The 18,908-nt window shown below is 36.6% G+C and overlaps 2 protein-coding genes across 2 annotated transcripts; one reads left to right on the top strand and one right to left on the bottom strand.

Annotated features, from left to right (window-relative positions):
- Positions 1-4,088: 4,088 nt before the first annotated feature.
- LOC113231202 (centrosomal protein of 162 kDa) lies at positions 4,089-17,400 on the bottom strand. The gene is made up of 5 exons (XM_026465393.1): positions 17,014-17,400; positions 6,639-7,188; positions 5,992-6,507; positions 5,702-5,916; positions 4,089-4,724 (listed from the first exon to the last, which is right to left on the bottom strand). Exons 1-5 carry the CDS (start codon positions 17,398-17,400, stop codon positions 4,488-4,490), a joined length of 1,905 nt encoding a protein of 634 aa, XP_026321178.1. The 3' UTR covers positions 4,089-4,487.
- Positions 10,607-16,246, top strand: LOC113231203 (carboxypeptidase B-like). Its single transcript, XM_026465394.1, has 9 exons — positions 10,607-10,757; positions 12,476-12,745; positions 12,818-13,009; positions 13,542-13,675; positions 13,889-14,049; positions 14,148-14,279; positions 14,484-14,580; positions 15,001-15,147; positions 15,928-16,246. The coding sequence occupies exons 1-9, from the start codon at positions 10,664-10,666 to the stop codon at positions 16,165-16,167; spliced, it is 1,467 nt and encodes a 488-aa protein (XP_026321179.1). The 5' UTR covers positions 10,607-10,663; the 3' UTR covers positions 16,168-16,246.
- Positions 17,401-18,908: the final 1,508 nt, after the last annotated feature.

The following is an 18,908-nucleotide window of genomic DNA, read 5'->3' as shown; positions in this document are numbered from 1 at the left end:
TACTACAAAGATCGAACAGTTTAGAAAAAAATCCTTCGATCCGGTTGGATTCGAACCGACGACATCTCCTAGGAAACCGTGCCAGACACTATGCCAAATGAACCACGAAACGAACCAGACAACGTCACGAATTTGTCTATGTGCTTGTTGTCGGATGTTTGTATTTGGTTTTTCAACGAATTTTATCCGTAGCGCCATCTATAAAAGTATTTCGTCACCCACTTAGGTACCTTTACAGCTACCAGTCCTGGCTAGAGATGTCGGTATTAATTGTAATTAAATTTTTATTGAATTTATTTTCACCACCATGATATTCAATGATATTTTGTGAAATTACTCCACTAGTTTGTTATCATTATTACTACAAAGATCAAACACGAAGAAAAAATTCCTTCGGATCGAAGGATTTTTTTCTAAGTGTTCGATCTTTGTACTAATAATTATAATTATAAAATGTTACTTCTTGTGGCCGCGTACAATTTGCCACACAAAAACAAACATACAATGGTCACTGTTAAGTCATGGTACAGGCAATGTCATCATCATCATCCACAGCCTGATTTCACCCATTGCTAGGTATAGTCCTTCCGAAGTTTGTGCCATCCACCACGGTCCTGTGCTAGCACCGTGCATTTATGGCCCACGACGCGAAACACTTTTTATTATTTATAAGTACTACCACATCGAGGAAAACTCACATTACTACTTGACGGCAAAAATAGGCAAGGTGGCTATACTTCCCTGGGCGAAGTCTTTCACAAGGAGCGTTACTGCTACTAAAATATCATAAAAGTTTTATAAATGAACTTTTGATAGATATGTTATTAATTTATTGTGACTTCAGTGGCCCAACTGGTTTCAACTCAGTAGGATAATTTGGAAAATGAACTTTCTGAGTTAATTCTGGTCCGGGTATTTTGGGTAGTGCCCCGGAATGAATTCCGTTGCTCTGGTACCTAGGTAGGTACTGTAGTCTAGGCTCCTCTATGAGTAGAATTACTGTCTGAGTGAATATGGTTTTGTATTTAGAATGTGTTTGAAAAAATAGGATAGAAAAAAGAACATCTTGGAGATCTAGAAGTAGCCATCAAGAAGTAAACATGTAAAAAATATAATAAATATCAAGTTATGAAGTTAATCCCAGTTTATATTTATAAAGTACCTCTTGCTACGCATCCTAATCATCAATATTGATCTCCCAGCTGCAGGATGAGGACTAAGGCATCTGGGAGATCAATATTGATGTTACCCAGTGATCGTCCGATGGATGCTCAAGCCTGTGTCGTCGTCGTAACAGCGTGCGCGTTGAAGATAGTTTAGTGATGCATTTAGGAAGTTTTAGTAGTGATGTTTAAGGATTTGTTAGGAACATTCAGCCAAGCTAGGGTAGCTGAAATAAAGAGTTAGGATTTAGACAGGTTACCTAAATAGCTAGGACTAACGAATAATTATATTTTGAATTGTTTGATTAGGATGTGATCATGGTCTGTCCTTTTAGATAGGTTTTTGGCAGACTAAAGCCATAGCCTCCTCAGTGGTTTACTTGTTGGTAAGGTAGTAGCTTCCGAGCAGTGTGTGGCTAGCCTATAGTAAAGGCTGATCACTTTGATGTAAGTTGCCTATCATAGGTAGGGCACCAGCTAGGGATGTTCACCCATAAATATCAAGTTATGAAGTTAATCCCAGTTTATATTTATAAAGTACCTCTCGCTACGCATCCTAAGCTACGTCTCAAGGCTACAGTACTCATTACAGGAAATTCCCAAGTTCAATTGTCGTGTATCTTAATATTTTTATTTTCTCAAATTTTGGCTGGTTTTAACAACATCTATGGACCTAAATCAAGAAAACACGGTATCATGTTGAGCATTTGTTACGATGAAAGCCTACTTCGTCTTTTTCTATCTGCGTGAAATTTCCAACAATACAGCCTGTATTTAAAATTACAGCCTTTTGTTTTTTTTTAATATCTAATAATTTGAGGCTATGGAGAAGATGATTTGGAACAACTAATAAATAAATAATAAACATTAGACAACATCACATAGGTACCTACGTTGTTCTGATATCAAATTTCCACTTGGTTTATGGTAATTGGAAACAACGGCTGTACTAATAAAAGATTATCATTATTATTATTGTGTAATTAATGTGTTTTGAAATTATTTGAAGTGTTAAGCTCCGGCCACACGGAGGCGGTACCTACAACGTGAAAGCGGTCCGAGGGCGAACCTGCGGGAAGCGTACGCGTACCGGGGCGTGCCACTCAGCAGTCCCAAGCATAGTTCGCGGCGGAATAGCCGGGCGAAGGCAACCAGTGTGCCACCAAAAGGAGCCACGTTTCATTTTCCATGCCGATTTTAAAGAAAGCGCCACCACATAGCTGTCGCATAAAAATCGAGAAAATTTTTTGCTTTTATTAGCGCTACAGAAAGAACGCAAAAGAAATTTCCGTCGAATTTACATTGAAACTTAATAAATACACACTCAATAATTGTAAAACAAATATAACGTCCAAGCCCGCTAAACTCCCGCTAAATCCCCGCTACTCTCTATGTGGATTTGCACTCCCAAGCGTAGTTCGTGGCGGAATAGCAGCCCGAAGGCGGTTAGTGTGACACCAAAAGCGGCCACGTTTCATTTTCAACACACATTTTCAAAAATAAACCACATCGCTGTCGGATAGTGAGGAGAAAATGTTCTGTTTTTATTAGCGCTACAGGAGGAGTTCTTTGCCCAGCAGTGGGATACATCAGGCTAATTGTATTGTATTGTATTAGCGATACGGGAGCAACACAAATGAAATACTGCCGCTCTCTTTATTTGTGTGCGCGTGCGTACGTGTGCTTGCGTGTGCGTGCGCGCATGAATGTGAGTGTGTGTGTGTGTGTGTGTGTGCGCGCGGGTGCGTGTGCGTGTGTGTGAGAGAGCATTAGAGTGTACGAGTGTGTACTTTTAGGCGTCTCGCTTTTTGCTTACTGCATCAAGTACACCGGAGGTATTTCCACGTTTACTCATTGCCTACCTTCTTCAAAAGACACCTGGTACGTTAATAAGCGGATAAAAACGAAAAGCTGTCAAACTAGCAATTAAATTTTCTATCCGTATACCTGAACAATTAACGAATTAATCGTTTCAAGATAAAAATTTATTTTATTGTTCAACGGTATCTCTTTAATTACTACGTTATACGAGTAGTAATAATAGAAAACTGGTTTTAAAACTATAACGCTTAGTTGTAAACGAGAGAAATCAATATTAATAGCCCTTTCTAGTAAGGTAGTAACGACAGTTTCTCTAGGTCATGGGCTTCGGTACAATCCAGAGCATTACACATCAAGCTGTATTTCGTTTTTTTTTAGAATTAGAAAAAACGTAAACATCGAAGCAGTGATCATAAACATTTCTAGAAGACAGTATTTAACTTTATTTAACAACAACGAAATCTTTTCTTATGATAAGAATACGTAGGGATTTAGAAAAAAAACGGATCGGGAATGTAACTTGTTTATAGTAAATGTATTGTGAGCAAGACACGATAAGTATTTTTTTACGTTTAATATTTGTAACTCCGTTTCTTTAAGTTCTTTAAAGTGCAAGATAGAAAGATTTCATTTAATATTTAGTGCATACTACGAGTAAAAGAACCGCAATAACTACATAAATTTTCAATGAAAACAAAAGTCATACGTGACCATGGAACCTGTAAAGGGCCCGAAACGTCGGTTTGTTTGAAAAATCAAATATACGAGATTTAAATCTGGAAAAATAATTTAATTTCCTATGCATAAATTTTGTGAATATGTTTGAGGATATCTTTTCACGGTATTTATTAAATTGCTTTGCTTACGAAATAGCAGAATGGAATGGCGCCTGATAAAATACCTAAAATTTCCTTCTGTTTAATGCTACAAAAAAGAAGTATAGAGCGCTAACGTGGCTATGAACTTTGCACTATTTTAATCTAAGTGTTAAGATTGATGTAATCGTATCTAGATGCTGTAGTGATAGGGAAAATAAAACCCGTTGTACACAAATAACTTCAATTTATTGCATTCAATTATAACGACTGAAAGGCACTCCAAGACCTGATTCTGTTCGGTATTATTACATACTCGAGAAAAAACACTCACGAAAATATTTGACTAGAATTTCTCTTACAATATAGGAACCGTTCGGAATGTGTACAAAATTCGAGTAGGCATCAATATCAATATTCATAACAGACAATTGACAACCGCGATTATAAATTATAATACGCAAACAGTTATACCACTCAAGGCACTTACGTTTAAGAACACTTGTAAGTCTTAAACTAAACGTGGTCCCGATTACAACACAATTTAGCATTATATTCTCCAATACATTGTATTTTTATCAACCTTGTGCTTATATTTAAAAGAAACACTGCATTGTATGCTTCTAAAAGCTAGTGTTCACATAAAACCGTCGCACAAACAAACAATGCACAAATAAATAACAAAATATTAACGTGCATCTCTTTTATTAAGACTGGTCTTCGAGCTGAAGTTGTCTCCTCCTCCTAACATATCCATATCTCTTATGCCAGCCTGGTATCTCAGGAGTTTGTCGTCAGCTGCCCTAATACGTTCCTGAAGAATCTCCACAGTTCTATTCAGCAACTTGATTTCTTCCTGAAGTGGGTACAATTGCATGTTCATCTGCATTAACTCTTTTTCGTGAGCCAGCTGAAGAGTGTGAAGCTGGAAGAAAATACAACTATAATTTATTTACGAACAATATTTGACTCCGTAGCTCAGTTGGTAGAGCGGTCGCCCTGGTACGACACAGACGCAGGTTCGAGTCCGGTCAAATCGAAGTAATTTTTCTTTCGACTGTGAACTGGCAACAGGTACTATCTCAGTTTTGCCAACAGAAAAAAATTTGCATCATTTATATGCCATCTGGTTTATTAAAAAAAAAACGTAGTGTAAATATTTACCTAGTACTACGTACGTACGTACGTACGTACTTACGTAGTAGTTTTTCAATATTTTAAAATTACGTATTTTTATTTAATAAATCAGATGCTATATAAATGACGCAAACAATTTTTTCTTCACCTATAAAGTTGTTAAAATTGATATAGTACCGATTGTCAGTTCACAGTCGCTTTGTGTTCGATCCTTGTATTAATAATTATACCAAACTAGTAGAGTAATTTCACCAACAAATTATGATTATCGTGGCTGTAAAACATCGCTTAGACTGTTTTTTTTTCATCCTCTATTCATTACAATCAATGTTACAATTTATAAAGCGACATCTCTATTTAACCTCTGGTAGCTAGCTGTAAGGGTACCTGGTTGAGTGAAGAAAATACTTTCATAGATTTCTCACAGATGGCACTACGCCAAAAAAGTCCCCATCGAAAGTCAAGTAAACGTCTGTAGCTCATTTGTACCCAACATCGTGGTTTAATGTAGGTAGCTAGGAAGTCTAAATAAACTCAATTTATAAGGCGGCATCTCTGTCAACCTCTGGTAGCTGTAGGTACCTAATTGAGTGAAGAAAATACTTTCATAGATTTCTCACATGTGGCGCTACGGCAAAGAAGTCGTTAAAACCAAATAAAGATCAGTCCGAAAGTCAAGTAAACGTCTGTAACTCATTTGTAACCAATATCGTGGTGTAGTGTAACTAACGAATCGCCCAAAAAACTTTAATTAAAGATACTTACATCCTGAATTCTCTTTTTCTTCAACATAATAAAGTCTTCATTTGTCCTTTTGAGCGAGTCCAGCAGGCTGTTTCTCTCTAGCCTAAAAGTTTCTCTTTCCCTCCGAGACTCCGCCAGTTCTGCCTCCATTTCTGTGTTCATCCTGGCAATAATGTTCTCAGCAGACTTAGATTGCTTACAACCCGTTTTCTTCTGGGGATTCAAGTTTAACAGCACTAAAACAAAAATTATGGTCACATTTTTTTGGAATCGGTTACTCTGATCTTATGATTACACGAACATAAACTTACCTTCTTTTTCCTTCTGCAAATTCCTCAAGTTTTTCTTAAGTTCCTCAGTTTCTCTATTGATTTTCGCAATAGTCCGTTGTTTCACCGTTAGCTCTGCCTGCAAACCTTTTATTGTAGCTACTAAATAACTGTCCTCTCTCAACTTGTTCAAGAGCAATGCAGAGTTTCGAGGTAGACGAGCAATGGCCGATGAAGCTCTATCAGTTTTAAAGACGGTTTGAGTAGAAATATTGCGAAGAGGAAAAGGAGCAGTTTGAACAGCAGTATCAACAAGGTCTACTTTATTTATTTTATCCTTTAGGTCGGTATTAATCTTGCGTTCCTCCATCAGTTGACGTTCAACGTCAATAATATGGTTCTCGTATTTGTGTTTCATGTCGCCGAATTTCTCCTGTAACGTTAGCATGACGCTTTGGAAATGGTCTTCTTTATCTTTCAATTCTTGCTCCAATCGTATGAGTCGATCTTCCAGTAGTTTTTTCTTATTATCTTCCACTGTTGACGACTTTGCTGCCACTGGTAAAAATAACATTTTATGATTTAAGAAGTTTCTAACAGCTTAACTCCTGGATTAGACGGACTTAACTACTATCATGAAAGTATATGAATTGAATTGGAAGTTTATTCGTTACGTATTGAACTCTTACCTATCAATGCTGACACAGAATCTGGATGTTTCCTCTTCAATATCATCTCCATCTCCTTCACTTGCCTTTGCAGATCTTGAATAACAGCAGCATCCTTTTCATGTCTAACAGTCAGATTCTTCCTTTCATTCCTTTCTTTTGTCAATTCGGCCAACAATTTACTTTCATTCTCTTTTACAGTTTTCAACTCGACATTTTTGCTTTCATATTGTTTTCCCATTCGACTGATGAACTTTTCGCATTCAGCCAACTTTAAATCAGCGACATGTTTAAGCTCAGTTACGTGATCCAACTTTTTACGTAGTGCTTTATTGTCATCAGTGAATTGCACATTCAAAAGTTCAATGCTTTTTATTCTTTCCTTTGTATCCTTTAACTCTTCTATCAATCCATCGTGTTTGCAAACAGATTTCTTTGGTGAATTCGTATGAACTTTTGGTGCTTTGGCGGCCTCTTTTTTCTTTGAATCGATAACGCCAGCAGAGAAAGGTCTTGTTTTTGGTTTACGACGCGTCTCGTTTTCCTGTTTGTGTTTTGGCGACTGATTTGTCTGAAATAAATTAATTAGTACCAATATTTCTTTTATCTTAAACTTACTATGTTCACTTCAAGCCAGTTCGAGCAACAATTGACAAATGTTCTTTCTGGTCCATTCAAGTTAATCGTCTCTCATTTATCAACAATCTATATTTACATTCTTGAATACATGCGCATTCAATATAAAAGAAGTATAGGCAACCATTGAATAAGTCCGTTTATTCAAATAAGGCGTGCACGTTACTTCTCAACGGACTCTACGTAGCAGCTAAGTGAAATATAACAAGCAAAAACATTAAAAACGAGTTTAGTTTGTATTTGTCATCGGCGTTAAATAACTGCAATTATAACTGCAATTGGTGGCAATGACCGGTCACGGCGATGTAAAAAGGTTGTCATTCTGGTTCTCAAATAAATGCTTATAATCAAGTTGGCGCCAGGTTAGTTGATTGACCAGAACGTCACACCGGTGTTTTTGTGTGATGTCTAAAAATATGTATAAACGAGTATAAGAAAGTATATTGCTATAAGAAACTAATACTACTCAAATTTTTATTTTTTTAAATCTTTATTTAATTTCATGACGCTTGCTCCAGAGAACATGCCAGTCCTTAGGTTTTCGCGATTGTTACACATAGGAAATGAAACTACTTTTCCAGATTTAAGGCTGCCTTTCCACCAGAGATGTGCGAGGTAGCGAGGCTGTGCGAAGATATGTAGTGGCGCTGTGAAACGGTGTGATATTTCCCACCAAAGCTGTGCGAGGATGCGTTACGAACTCTTTTTAGCTATACGCGGGCGGGGTGCGGTGTGGTGGGGTGAGCGATGGCGATATGTCAGTGTCAGTTAGTGTCATACTTTCAGTAGCTCTAGTTTCCTACACCGTTTTGCACACATTCCTCGCCCGCATCCCTTGCACACATTCCTCGCACACATTTGTCGCTATTTTGTATGTACAAATACTTAGCTCCGCTACCACCGAAGCTGCGCTAAGCGAGGCTAGGAAAATGAAGTAATCCTATTCCTCGCACGCTGCTTCTGGTGGAAAGGCAGCCTAATAGTTTGATTTCCTATGCCAGTCCTATCATAAACATATTCTAAAATAAATAACGTACACACTCATAGCCCCGCACTAAACTGAAACCCTGTGTCTCAGGTGCCACGGATACACACATAGAACACCACAAATTACACCCAAACTCGCGAGAGAATTAAATGTAGGCCATACATATGTTTCTCCCGGCCCGGGAATCGAGCCCAGGACCTCTGCGTAGCAGACCAGCATGGTAACCATTCGGCCACTGAGGCAGTCAAAATTGTTTCACAATTTACAGTAAAATGTACAACTTTTTATTAGAATTTATTAATAGTCAACTAATGACGATTTACCATGTCATACAACATTTTCGTATATTTTGATAAGATTCAATTTGAATGTAATCACCAATAATTGTAGCTGGTCTTCGTTCTTGATGCATTCCGCCAAAAAGTGTTGGACGTCTTCAATTTTGTCACGAAATTAGTATTTCTAATAAAGGGTTTTGTGTGAAAAATTCACACGAAGTAACTACTTAAATGGATAGAATGATTAATACCAAAACATAATCCACAAATAACCTTTCACCGACAGTACGTATACTTATATAACAGCATCAGTGGTCGAACGGTTACCATGCTGGACTGCCGCGCAGAGGTCCTGGGTTCGATTCGAATATTTGAATGGCCTACATTTATTTCTCTCGTGAGTTTGTGTAATTTGTGGTTGTCTATGTACGTACGTGTCCATGGCACCCGTGATAACAGGGTTTCCCTAGTACGGGGTTATGAGTGCGTGTGAAAAAAACTTAAAAAGTACCGCACACAAAGATGTCAGTGCTTTTCTTACCGTACTGCTTTATATTGATTGAGTACAAAATGTTTAATGTATGTAAATCATTGTATTTAACAAAAAATACAGCCAATATCAGAACATATGAAAGCTGGCACTTAAACTAAGAAAACTAGTGCTTTAAGGGCCAGCAACCTTCCAGTGTTACAGAGATACAATCAAAGTTATTTTATACGGACAAGTTGGATAAAAGAAAGTTCAGCGCTCGATTATTGTAACAAAAATTAAAAACATAGTATTATTAATTTGTTACAAGAATGTGTTAAAATTCGTAAAGGGGTTTTAATGCGCGTGTGGTTTGTTTGTGTGGGTGTGTGTGTTCGCGAGTGCGTACATGCGTGTGTGTGAGTTTTCATGCGTGACAAAGACAATCGTCATTATTTTATTTGACTGGATGTAGAAGATGTTCTGTTTCTTATTTCTATGGAAAAGCAGTAGGCGGTAAGTGCACAGAAAGCACTTAGAAATCGCACGGTAAAGTTGTTTTTTTGAGATCCATATAGCGAAACGGGCTACCCCGTACTACAATATTCCAATATTTAATTTTACTGTAAACGCTGTTACCAGAAATGGACAATGGATTATATAACCCACCCGAGTTTTGAACGGTTATTTCCCAAAGCTTTAAGTTAATCCATTTCTGCCCAAAATCATGGCCAGAAACGGGGAATTCGATATTTGGTATGATTCCATAATTACAAATTTCGATGTAAAAAATCTTATTTAGATGAAAGAGGCAATACCTCACAATACCTATTTTGCAATCCGTGCACATTACGATTCGCTTTTCACGAAAGTCGATTCAAGGTTATGTGCGATCTAACGATTTTTTTGTATCGATTTATTTCAACGCGATTTTCAAGCGAACCATTTCAATACAAAAGCAGATTGGATCTTCTACGAAACTCGATTTACAACAAATATTATTTCCCTACAGGGAAAGGCGAGGGCAAACCTCGATTTTGGGCATTACACCCGATTTAAAACCGGCAATTAACAAAGCGCCGGGTTAAGACCTGAGCACTTGCCCATCTCTGGCTGTTACTGTCCATGAACGGGATAAGTAACAAGAGTTAAAAGTACAGTGAACAGCTCATCACGCTATACACTTTTGTTCGAATATCGCCACCAGAGCAAAGAAGATCCGTCATGCGAACGTGCGAACAACATATGTAAAAGCTTAAGTAATTATTTTCATCATTAACCTATGAATATACCACTGCTAGACACAGAGGCGCACAGCTGGATTGAGGATTATATTCACTTTGTAAAAAAATATATAAACACAAACGTGTTTTACATTTCAATGGCAATTCCATTCAATATAAATTGAACAGCCAGTCGGAAAACAAACTGATAACGTTGTATGCCGAATTTAACTTTTCTTAATTGCTCTACGCAATAAAAATTTTAAAAAGGCCTCCTAACACTATAGCCAAGAAAATAGTAATAAAACTCTATCATTATGAATACACCTCAAGATTTTCCACAAAGCACTAAGGATAAGGCTTTATCGCTTCGACTGCAGCTTTAAAAAGGGGGAGATGGGTGCGCACGCGCATCGAGGCTGGTACGGTGGTCCGGCCTAGTCGCAGTAGCCATGGGGTCGTGGTCCGAGACGATCGTGTTCTTGCTCGTAGCTGTATATATTGTGACTAGCTCACCGCTTATTAAGGAAAAGGAGCCAGGAGCAGGCAAGCAATATTTTTGTTTTCATTTTCTTTATTATCGCCAATTTCACATTCATCAATCAGTAATTTTACATAAAGGAAACTTACATTTGTTTTTTAATTAATTACGATTTTGTAATTACATAGGTATGTAGTGTTAACAAAATAATATTTTTAAGTTTAATTAAAAGTAATTTGTGTAAAAAAAAACACAATATCCTCAGACGTTCCTCTAGATAATATGTTGTTTATTGTACACAAGTTAGTTTGGGTGTAATTTGTGGTTGTCTATGTGCGTCAATGACACCCGCGATACAGGGTTTCCCAAGTGCACGGCTACTTTTTTAAAACACGTATGTATAAAATAAACAATAGCCACCGGAAACAAATGCGGCGGAAAAATCTTAATTCCGGCCGAAGAATCGTATAAAGTATCCTTGTACGTGAGATAAATTAACAACTTTGTGGAGCTGTGGAACCCAAACTGGAACGATTTATTCCGAAACAAAAAAGCGTCATATCGTCATTTAGAACATTAATGATAGTGACTTACAATTTAAACGACAATTAATTATTTACGTCACAATATAGAACATCATATTTCGGAATTATTACTTACGCCCGTTTGTACTGTACACGACAGCACAAAAAATACTACGAGACATATCAAAATAATTCAAATTTGAAAATGGAAACCCTTTGAATATTGCTGCTGGCACATTTGATACAATTACACCGTTAGCCGAGATCTATGCGCAGACGAATGGAAATGAAGGCAGCGAAGCCAGTGCCCAGAGAAAGTCATTAAACATGTCACAGGAGTCGCGCCACGCATTCTTAACAGCGTCACTTTGCATTATCAATGCTTTCGACGTTCTCTCTCGACTGATGTCGAAATCAATTTATTACCTATTGTTCTAATAGCTCATTGAATGCGTCTAAATCAATTTTCAAATTCGATAACTTTCGCTTGGAATCTTGACAAGTATTTCGTGAAATTAAAAACTTATTTCAATGTTGAACGAATAAAAAGTATAGATATTTAGTAAAATTACTATATACTATACCGGTTTTCATGGTGTCGCCACCTCTGAGGTCATGGGTTCGATTCCCGGCCGGGTCAGTGTAGAAAAGTAACTTTTCTATATTGTCTCGGGTCTGGGTGTTTGTGGTACCATCGTTGTTTCCGATTTCCATAACACAAATGCTTTAGCTACTTACTTTGGGATCACAGCAACGTATGTGATATTGTCTAATATTTATTTATTATTATTAAATTTCAACATTGTTATGAGTAAACATTAATGTGGTAAGTGAATTATAGAATTAGTAATTACACATTGACGTTAAAAACAAAAAGATTTGAAACAATAAATAGATACTATCAACAAAATTATCATAATAATGACCGCAACCAGGTACTCACTTAACCAACAGGCTTAAGCATAAAGCGTGCTGTGTCGATGCCCCATATAAAACACGTTTATTATAGACGTTTGCTGGAGCGTGCATTCCCTTAGGCCTGTTGTATTAAACGTAATACGAAAACGCATGTAAATGTATGCATAATGTGCCGAATTCATTACATACTTATCTCAAGCATAATTGTAATAGGTCACGACCAGTGTAATAGCAAAAATCTACAGCCTGGTAATGACTATCTAATTACAAATAACAAGTTGTAATCAAAGCTATTAACGTGCACACACACAACTAGCTCTAATAAATTAATAATGTTTCAGATTGGCCTAAACGTAACTCTGTTAAACAGCCATGGGCTGACCAAAACACAACAGACAAAGTTGTCGAAGCAACACCTACGGAGAAAGACGTTATTGATGACATATTAGGCGAAGAAGTACCTACTGAACTTTCAGACATCATCCTTAAAGCAGCTGACCTTACCAAGAATGACGTAGAAAAAGTTGACTACACTGGTGCACAAGTTTGGAAAGTTGCTACGAATAAAACCAACATCCGTGTCATTATTTCCAGACTACACCGAAGAAATTGTAAGGACTCTATCATAATGTTAATTACAAATTGTTACTTAAAAAAAAACAATTAACGCTCACACTTTTCAGTACTTTCAACCTGGGGAGGCAGTCAATCCTCTATCGATGTCCTTGTCAAACCAAACGCACTGCAAAATGTAACGCGCGTCTTCAAAAGAGAAAACATTTATTTTGACGTTGTCATCGACGACTTGCAACAAAGGATCAATGAGGAAAATCCTCCCCTCGATCAAAACGAGTTAGAGTTGCAAGACCGACGAGGTAAGTTTTTAATAAAGTAGAATGTCATACCATTGCCATATGCCATTTTCCAAGAGTTCATGTAATTCTGTTGCAGCGAGAGTTTACCATTTTTGGCGTTACAGGGCCGTGAAACGCCGACTAGGTTTAGTAGGCGCGTACATGGGATACAATTCACTCGACCTGCCCATGGAGTATTGGCCAATGGCAAATTGGGGTTCGTTGTTGAAATTTGGCACACAGACTGATCAACTATGCACATTAATGCGTGTTCTAATTTTCTCGTTTGGGCAGGTGTGCCTTGATTCCTAATTTTCTGTGTAGTTAAAATTCTCGTTGTATTTTAACATCGTTAAATAGTGTGACAATGATTGTAAATAGTTTCTTTTTGTCTCTAACTCGCTGCAAGAAACATAAGGATAGCAATTGATTTGTCTGTACGTAACTAACAACACGGAACTGCGTCATCTCACCGGATGTGGTGATTGAACACGAGGTCCTAAACGACGACATTTCGCGTAGTTCGATGCATCTGATTTTTAATAAATTTCAGGGCACCGAATGACATGGAAACAATACCACAGGCTAATAGATATCCACGGGTTCATGGACTATTTGGCCAAAACATATCCTTCAATTGTCAGTGTTAAGACGATTGGAAAATCATTCGAGAAGCGCGATCTGAAGGTGAGCTAATTAAGGTCTCATGTTAGTCCGAGAAATAGGGTCGAGTCTGCAGTCTTTAGTAATTAACGTGTCAGGTGGCCATGACCTTGCAATGAGTAATGACAAAAGAATATACGTATCGATCTCACATAGAATTAAAATTCATCATCACGATCGTAATTCCCCTCATGTCAAGGTAAAACACATAGAACAATTAAACTGTTTTATTGTTAGGTACTACGCATATCTGATGGGAAGCCGACGAACAAAGCTGTTTTCATCGACGGAGGTTTTCACGCCAGGGAATGGATCAGCCCAGCGACTGTTACGTTTTTCATCAACCAATTCGCTGAAAACTTTGACGTTGAATCCGATGATGTTAAGAATATTGACTGGTTCGTATCCGGTAACCTAAAACTTTGCTAATACACTTATAATGCATCCCAACAACTACGATGTCTTGAACCCTTTTTGGTCCAATAATGTTTCTCAGGTATTTCCTGCCGGTAGTGAATCCCGATGGCTACGAATACACGCACAATGTGGATCGTCTCTGGAGGAAGAACAGGAGACCTGGTATTCCTGGTAGGGCGTGTCTGGGCACTGATCTAAATAGGAATTTCGGGTAAGCAGCTGAAGAAAGAACGGTCTTTTTTAATTGAAAAATGAAAAGGTAGTCGTCGTAAAATAAAATTAATTAAGTAACAAAATATCAAATCGCGTGTTTAGCTTAGTGATAAAGATAAAAACCGATCTTCTCTCCAGATAGGTATACATAAAAAAAAGAAACAATTAGATGGAAGACACTAAATTTAAATAATTCTTATAGCTATCGATGGGGCGGCAAAGGAGCATCGAATAATCCTTGCAGTGAGATCTATAGAGGCAGCAGAGCCTTCTCGGAACCAGAATCTAAAGCTTTATCTGTAAGTAGTCTATATGTTATCTAAATACTATCACGAATAAGTACTACATCTGGTTATGTATTTATAATGCGATATCGCAAATAGAAGACATAACTGAAACATGTCATTGTGTTTAAGATATGACGCATTAAGTGCAACTAGTAAAATTGATTGAAATATTGATTATTGTTGGATCGAATTTTAATTGTTAATTCTTTGTAGCTTCTGTCTTGATAAAGATTTAAATTCAACTCTATGAATACGCCTGCTATAAAAACATGCCAATGTATAAATTAATGTGCTCTTGACAGAAATAATAATACAATAAAGAACAATTTTGGTAATCTCGTCTCTACCTTCTAGTATCATTAAACACCAAGTGTTTGACGTCCATCAAATAACATTGCTAATTTCTTTTTCCGTTAACACTTCTCTCATCAGGATTTCATAAAATCAAGCGGAGCGAATTTCACGGCGTATCTAACATATCACAGCTACGGGCAGTACATATTGTACCCCTGGGGCTACGACAACGCGGTGCCGCCAGATTACCAGGATCTCGACAGTGTCGGTAAAAACGTAGCACAGGTAAGAGTAAAAGGCCTTAGAATGTATTTGGATTCAATGGTAGATGGTCCTTAATACTCTTGAATTAATTTTTTGTCAACTCTTTGTAATAATTCAATATTGATATTATGTTTTAGTACTATAAATTTCTCTGCAAAACCGAGATCAATAAGTAATGATTAAGTAATGAAAGCCCATTAAATTACAATGAAAAATATTATCATAGACAATTTATGTAGTCGAGTACATATATACTTTCCCATTCAATATTACTGATTGAACAAAGAGATATCAAGTTTCACATGTTCTCATGTCTTGGCTCTATTGAGTCATCTCAATAAAGCTTTTTCTATTCTTAGAATAAGTTAATAACATAATGACAGCGACATTGTGTAGAAAAATTCTTTGAAAAAGTACAGTCATATATCACGTAGTATTCATAAAAAATAGTGAGGCAAATTGTGCTAGCCTATAAATCTGATTCAACTGTGCTCATTTCTATGATTCATTGTTATTGCGTAGGTTGCTATGTTTTTGGAATATTAGGCAACAATTAAATTTTGGCAATGAAAGTAAATTTCAAAATAGCACAGGACCAAAAAAATTGTATCCCGCTCTGCAGGGCTAGCACGACAAGACGCGACTTGCGCAAGAGCGACATAGAACGCGAGATACTGTACGCGAGAATAGCAGCATCTCGCGCTTTAAGTCGCACAATTCGCGCCCTATCATGCTGATCCTACAGGATTACGAATTGCCATCAATTTAAACATATTAATACTATCTTTGTGTTGATTTCAGACTATCCAACAAACCGGTGGCTCAGAATACAGTGTAGGATCATCAAGTGGTCTCCTCTACCCGGCAGCAGGAGGGTCTGATGATTGGGCTAAATCACAAGGCATTAAATATACATACACTATAGAACTTAGTGATACTGGAAGATTTGGTTTTGTTTTACCCACTACGTACATTGAACCTGTTGCAAGGGAAAATTTAGCTGGACTTAGAGTACTGGCTAAGCAAGTACATAAAACATAAAAGAAAGTGTTGTTGTGTTTGAAAGTAGTATAAGTTATTTAATGTGTAGTCGTAAATAGAATACAGAACAAGATATTTATTTGAACTTATCATTTCATGTTTTATTTTATTCATTAAAAAACAAGTTTTCTTAATTTATTGTTTTCTGTTTTGTATTCATTAAAACTTTTAATTAAGTTAATTAAATGCTTTTAATAATAATATCATCCCAGCCGATTTTGGCTGCAGCAACTGCTATTGTTTCAAATGAAAGCCACATTGTTAACGCATTCTTGTGCACTTAAATGACTACAGTAGCCAATCTTGTTGGTAATGTATGAAGAAGCGTCATGATGTGCAAATTCATATTTAGAAAAGAAATATTTTAAGTATTTTTTTATGATACTAAGTAATGGGACAAACAAGGCGTGCATTTGGTGATAAGCAACATGTCTATCCATGACAGTTGTGGAGCCAGTCAGAGCTTACATCGAAAAGATCTTAGGGGCACTGCCACTGGGCCAGTCACCCTGAGACATGGTTGACAAGTCCCATATGCCTGTAATTTCACCAGCACCCTTTCAAACCAGAATGTAGTAATGTGAGCATTACTGCTTGGCAGCAGAAATAAGGTAAGGAAGCAGTACTTCCCTGGATGAAAACTTTCACAAGGACCTGTGATACAGCTAACTTAAATCCTAGAGCTCCTAGATAGAGTAGTCAGTCAGTAAAGATCTTGAATTACATTAAAAATAATAGGCATCAAGTAACACATATATATCTTTACCTGTACAATTCTGGTAAAACCCCAACGTATTCTAAATGCCACAGTAAATCAATAATTCAGCAACATCCATTTAAACTTACCTTAGCAACAGTTATGGGTTTTTCCTGAATGTTCTCCACAGGTTTTGTGACTTTAATCAGAGGGATAGTCCCAGAATCTACTCCATTTGGCAGGGTCCGTTCAGTTTTAGCTGCCACTGGGCTGCTCTTTAGCAACAGTTCAGTTTCTTGAGCCAAATCTTCAGCTCTCCTTAAAATCAACTCCACATCTTCTACATCTTCAGAAATTACATTATCTTTATTATTAGCGGCAGACAATTTGGTGATTTCACTAAATATCATCTTAATTTCCTCGTCGCTATCTTTATAGGCCTCGCAAGTTTTCTCAAAACTCAAAAACTCTTTTGTGGAAATACTATTTTCGTTAGACATATTTTCCTGTGAAATTAATACAGAACTCTGTGCCATTATTCCTGCTGTAGAATTAGATTACACATGTATACTTATTTTATCCCTGGAATAACACATTGAACATTATTCTCCAAAAATAACATAAATTTTTAATCAACAATTTCCGTTGCTAAGTAACCGCAACGGTGACAATGACATTCGGTTGGGTGTTTTTACATGAATCATAAGTTTATTTTTGTCAATTCCGGTTTTTCTTATTTCACTGTAAATCAAGTTATTTCAAGAATACAAATATAATTTTATATCCTATTGTATAATTGAACTTGAAACTGAAATCGTACATATAATAAATATGTTAAGCATGTGCAGCATAACAAATCAAACGCAATGACAGAACTTTCAATGATTACGTTAAAATACCCAGCCTACTGTGAACGTCCAAAACCTACAATATAATTTTGTATCGAATATGAATCGAAAAAAAAATATTTAAAGAAATATATTCTAGAAACTATCTTGCATTACAAAATATAAATTACATTTTGTTATAAACTAGAATTGGAATTTTCAACAAAAGTTATTCGTACCAATAGATATATTTCGTTCGTGCCTTATCAATCTTATCATAAAATACGACAAGATATTTAAATATTCCTGATATGTTACCTATTCATTGAACAAATTCCTAATTTAGCCGTATTCAATGACAATCAAGAAATATAAAAGATTCGAAAAAAACATTTTTATCTGCTTCCACAGAAAATAGACATTCCACCTAATACTAAGTAGCTTAATATTTATTTTCGAAATGCATCAGGTGAACGCTTCACTGGAATTCGCTCTGGACCTTTTGGAGGGAAAAGTGTCGTTTTTATTTTGACTTTCAATTATTTTGTGAAATCTAGTTTAATGTGGAATAGGATAGTGCTATCGTACCTTAATCGAAGATTAAAACGCGAAATTATACGAATCTCGAACTAAAATACCCGTATCGGCCCGTTTTCCGGAATCCCGGGTCAATCCAAGCATGCCACCGCCTCAAAATGCCTATCCTCTTTGTGGTGGCCATATTTATAGAAACATAATTAAACTTCATATTTAGGCGGATGGCTTTGCCAAAGCCTTAATAAATTTAAAAAAATTACCGCTTCACTGGCATTTCTTGGCACCTACTCAAATTGCGTAATCTACGAATGCAAATGCATGAAATTTTAATTTCGTCGCGACCTAATTGTATCTATTTCGTATGCTAATTTCAAAATTAAAACTATTATTATAAATTGTAACTTTGAAAGCTTTAGTGGTTTTTTTCACAAACTGGATTTCGGTTTGGAAATGAATAAATGTTGCTTACGCAGTCAATTACATGATAACTACAATTGTTGTTTAGCGGTTCATAACCATAGAAATTACGAATATATGCGATTTTGATATAATACAGTTGAGCACTTTGTTCGATGATTAACATTTTTAACCACTGCTGTTAGTTCAGTTACGGAATAAGCCAGGCGTCTTAGCTCTATTGCCGTGACACCATGCTGATGTCTATGGCACAAATTTCTTTG

This window comes from Hyposmocoma kahamanoa, unplaced genomic scaffold (assembly GCF_003589595.1).
Source record: "Hyposmocoma kahamanoa isolate Upper Pololo Valley unplaced genomic scaffold, ASM358959v1 65, whole genome shotgun sequence".
Taxonomy (NCBI): Eukaryota; Metazoa; Arthropoda; class Insecta; order Lepidoptera; family Cosmopterigidae; genus Hyposmocoma; species Hyposmocoma kahamanoa.
This window is presented reverse-complemented; position numbering and strand designations above follow the sequence as displayed.

Bases quoted from the DNA above. Each gene is read 5' to 3' on its own strand.
- LOC113231203 (XM_026465394.1), top strand. From the start codon at position 10,664: ATGGGGTCGTGGTCCGAGACGATCGTGTTCTTGCTCGTAGCTGTATAT. The intron at 10,758-12,475 runs GCAAGCAATATT...ATAATGTTTCAG, and splicing joins GGAAAAGGAGCCAGGAGCAG to ATTGGCCTAAACGTAACTCT. The intron at 14,581-15,000 runs GTAAGTAGTCTA...TTCTCTCATCAG, and splicing joins CAGAATCTAAAGCTTTATCT to GATTTCATAAAATCAAGCGG.
- LOC113231202 (XM_026465393.1), bottom strand. From the start codon at position 17,400: ATGGCACAGAGTTCTGTATTAATTTCACAGGAAAATATGTCTAACGAA. The intron at 6,508-6,638 runs GTAAGAGTTCAA...TATTTTTACCAG, and splicing joins TTCTGTGTCAGCATTGATAG to TGGCAGCAAAGTCGTCAACA. The intron at 4,725-5,701 runs GTAAGTATCTTT...ATTTTCTTCCAG, and splicing joins AGAAAAAGAGAATTCAGGAT to CTTCACACTCTTCAGCTGGC.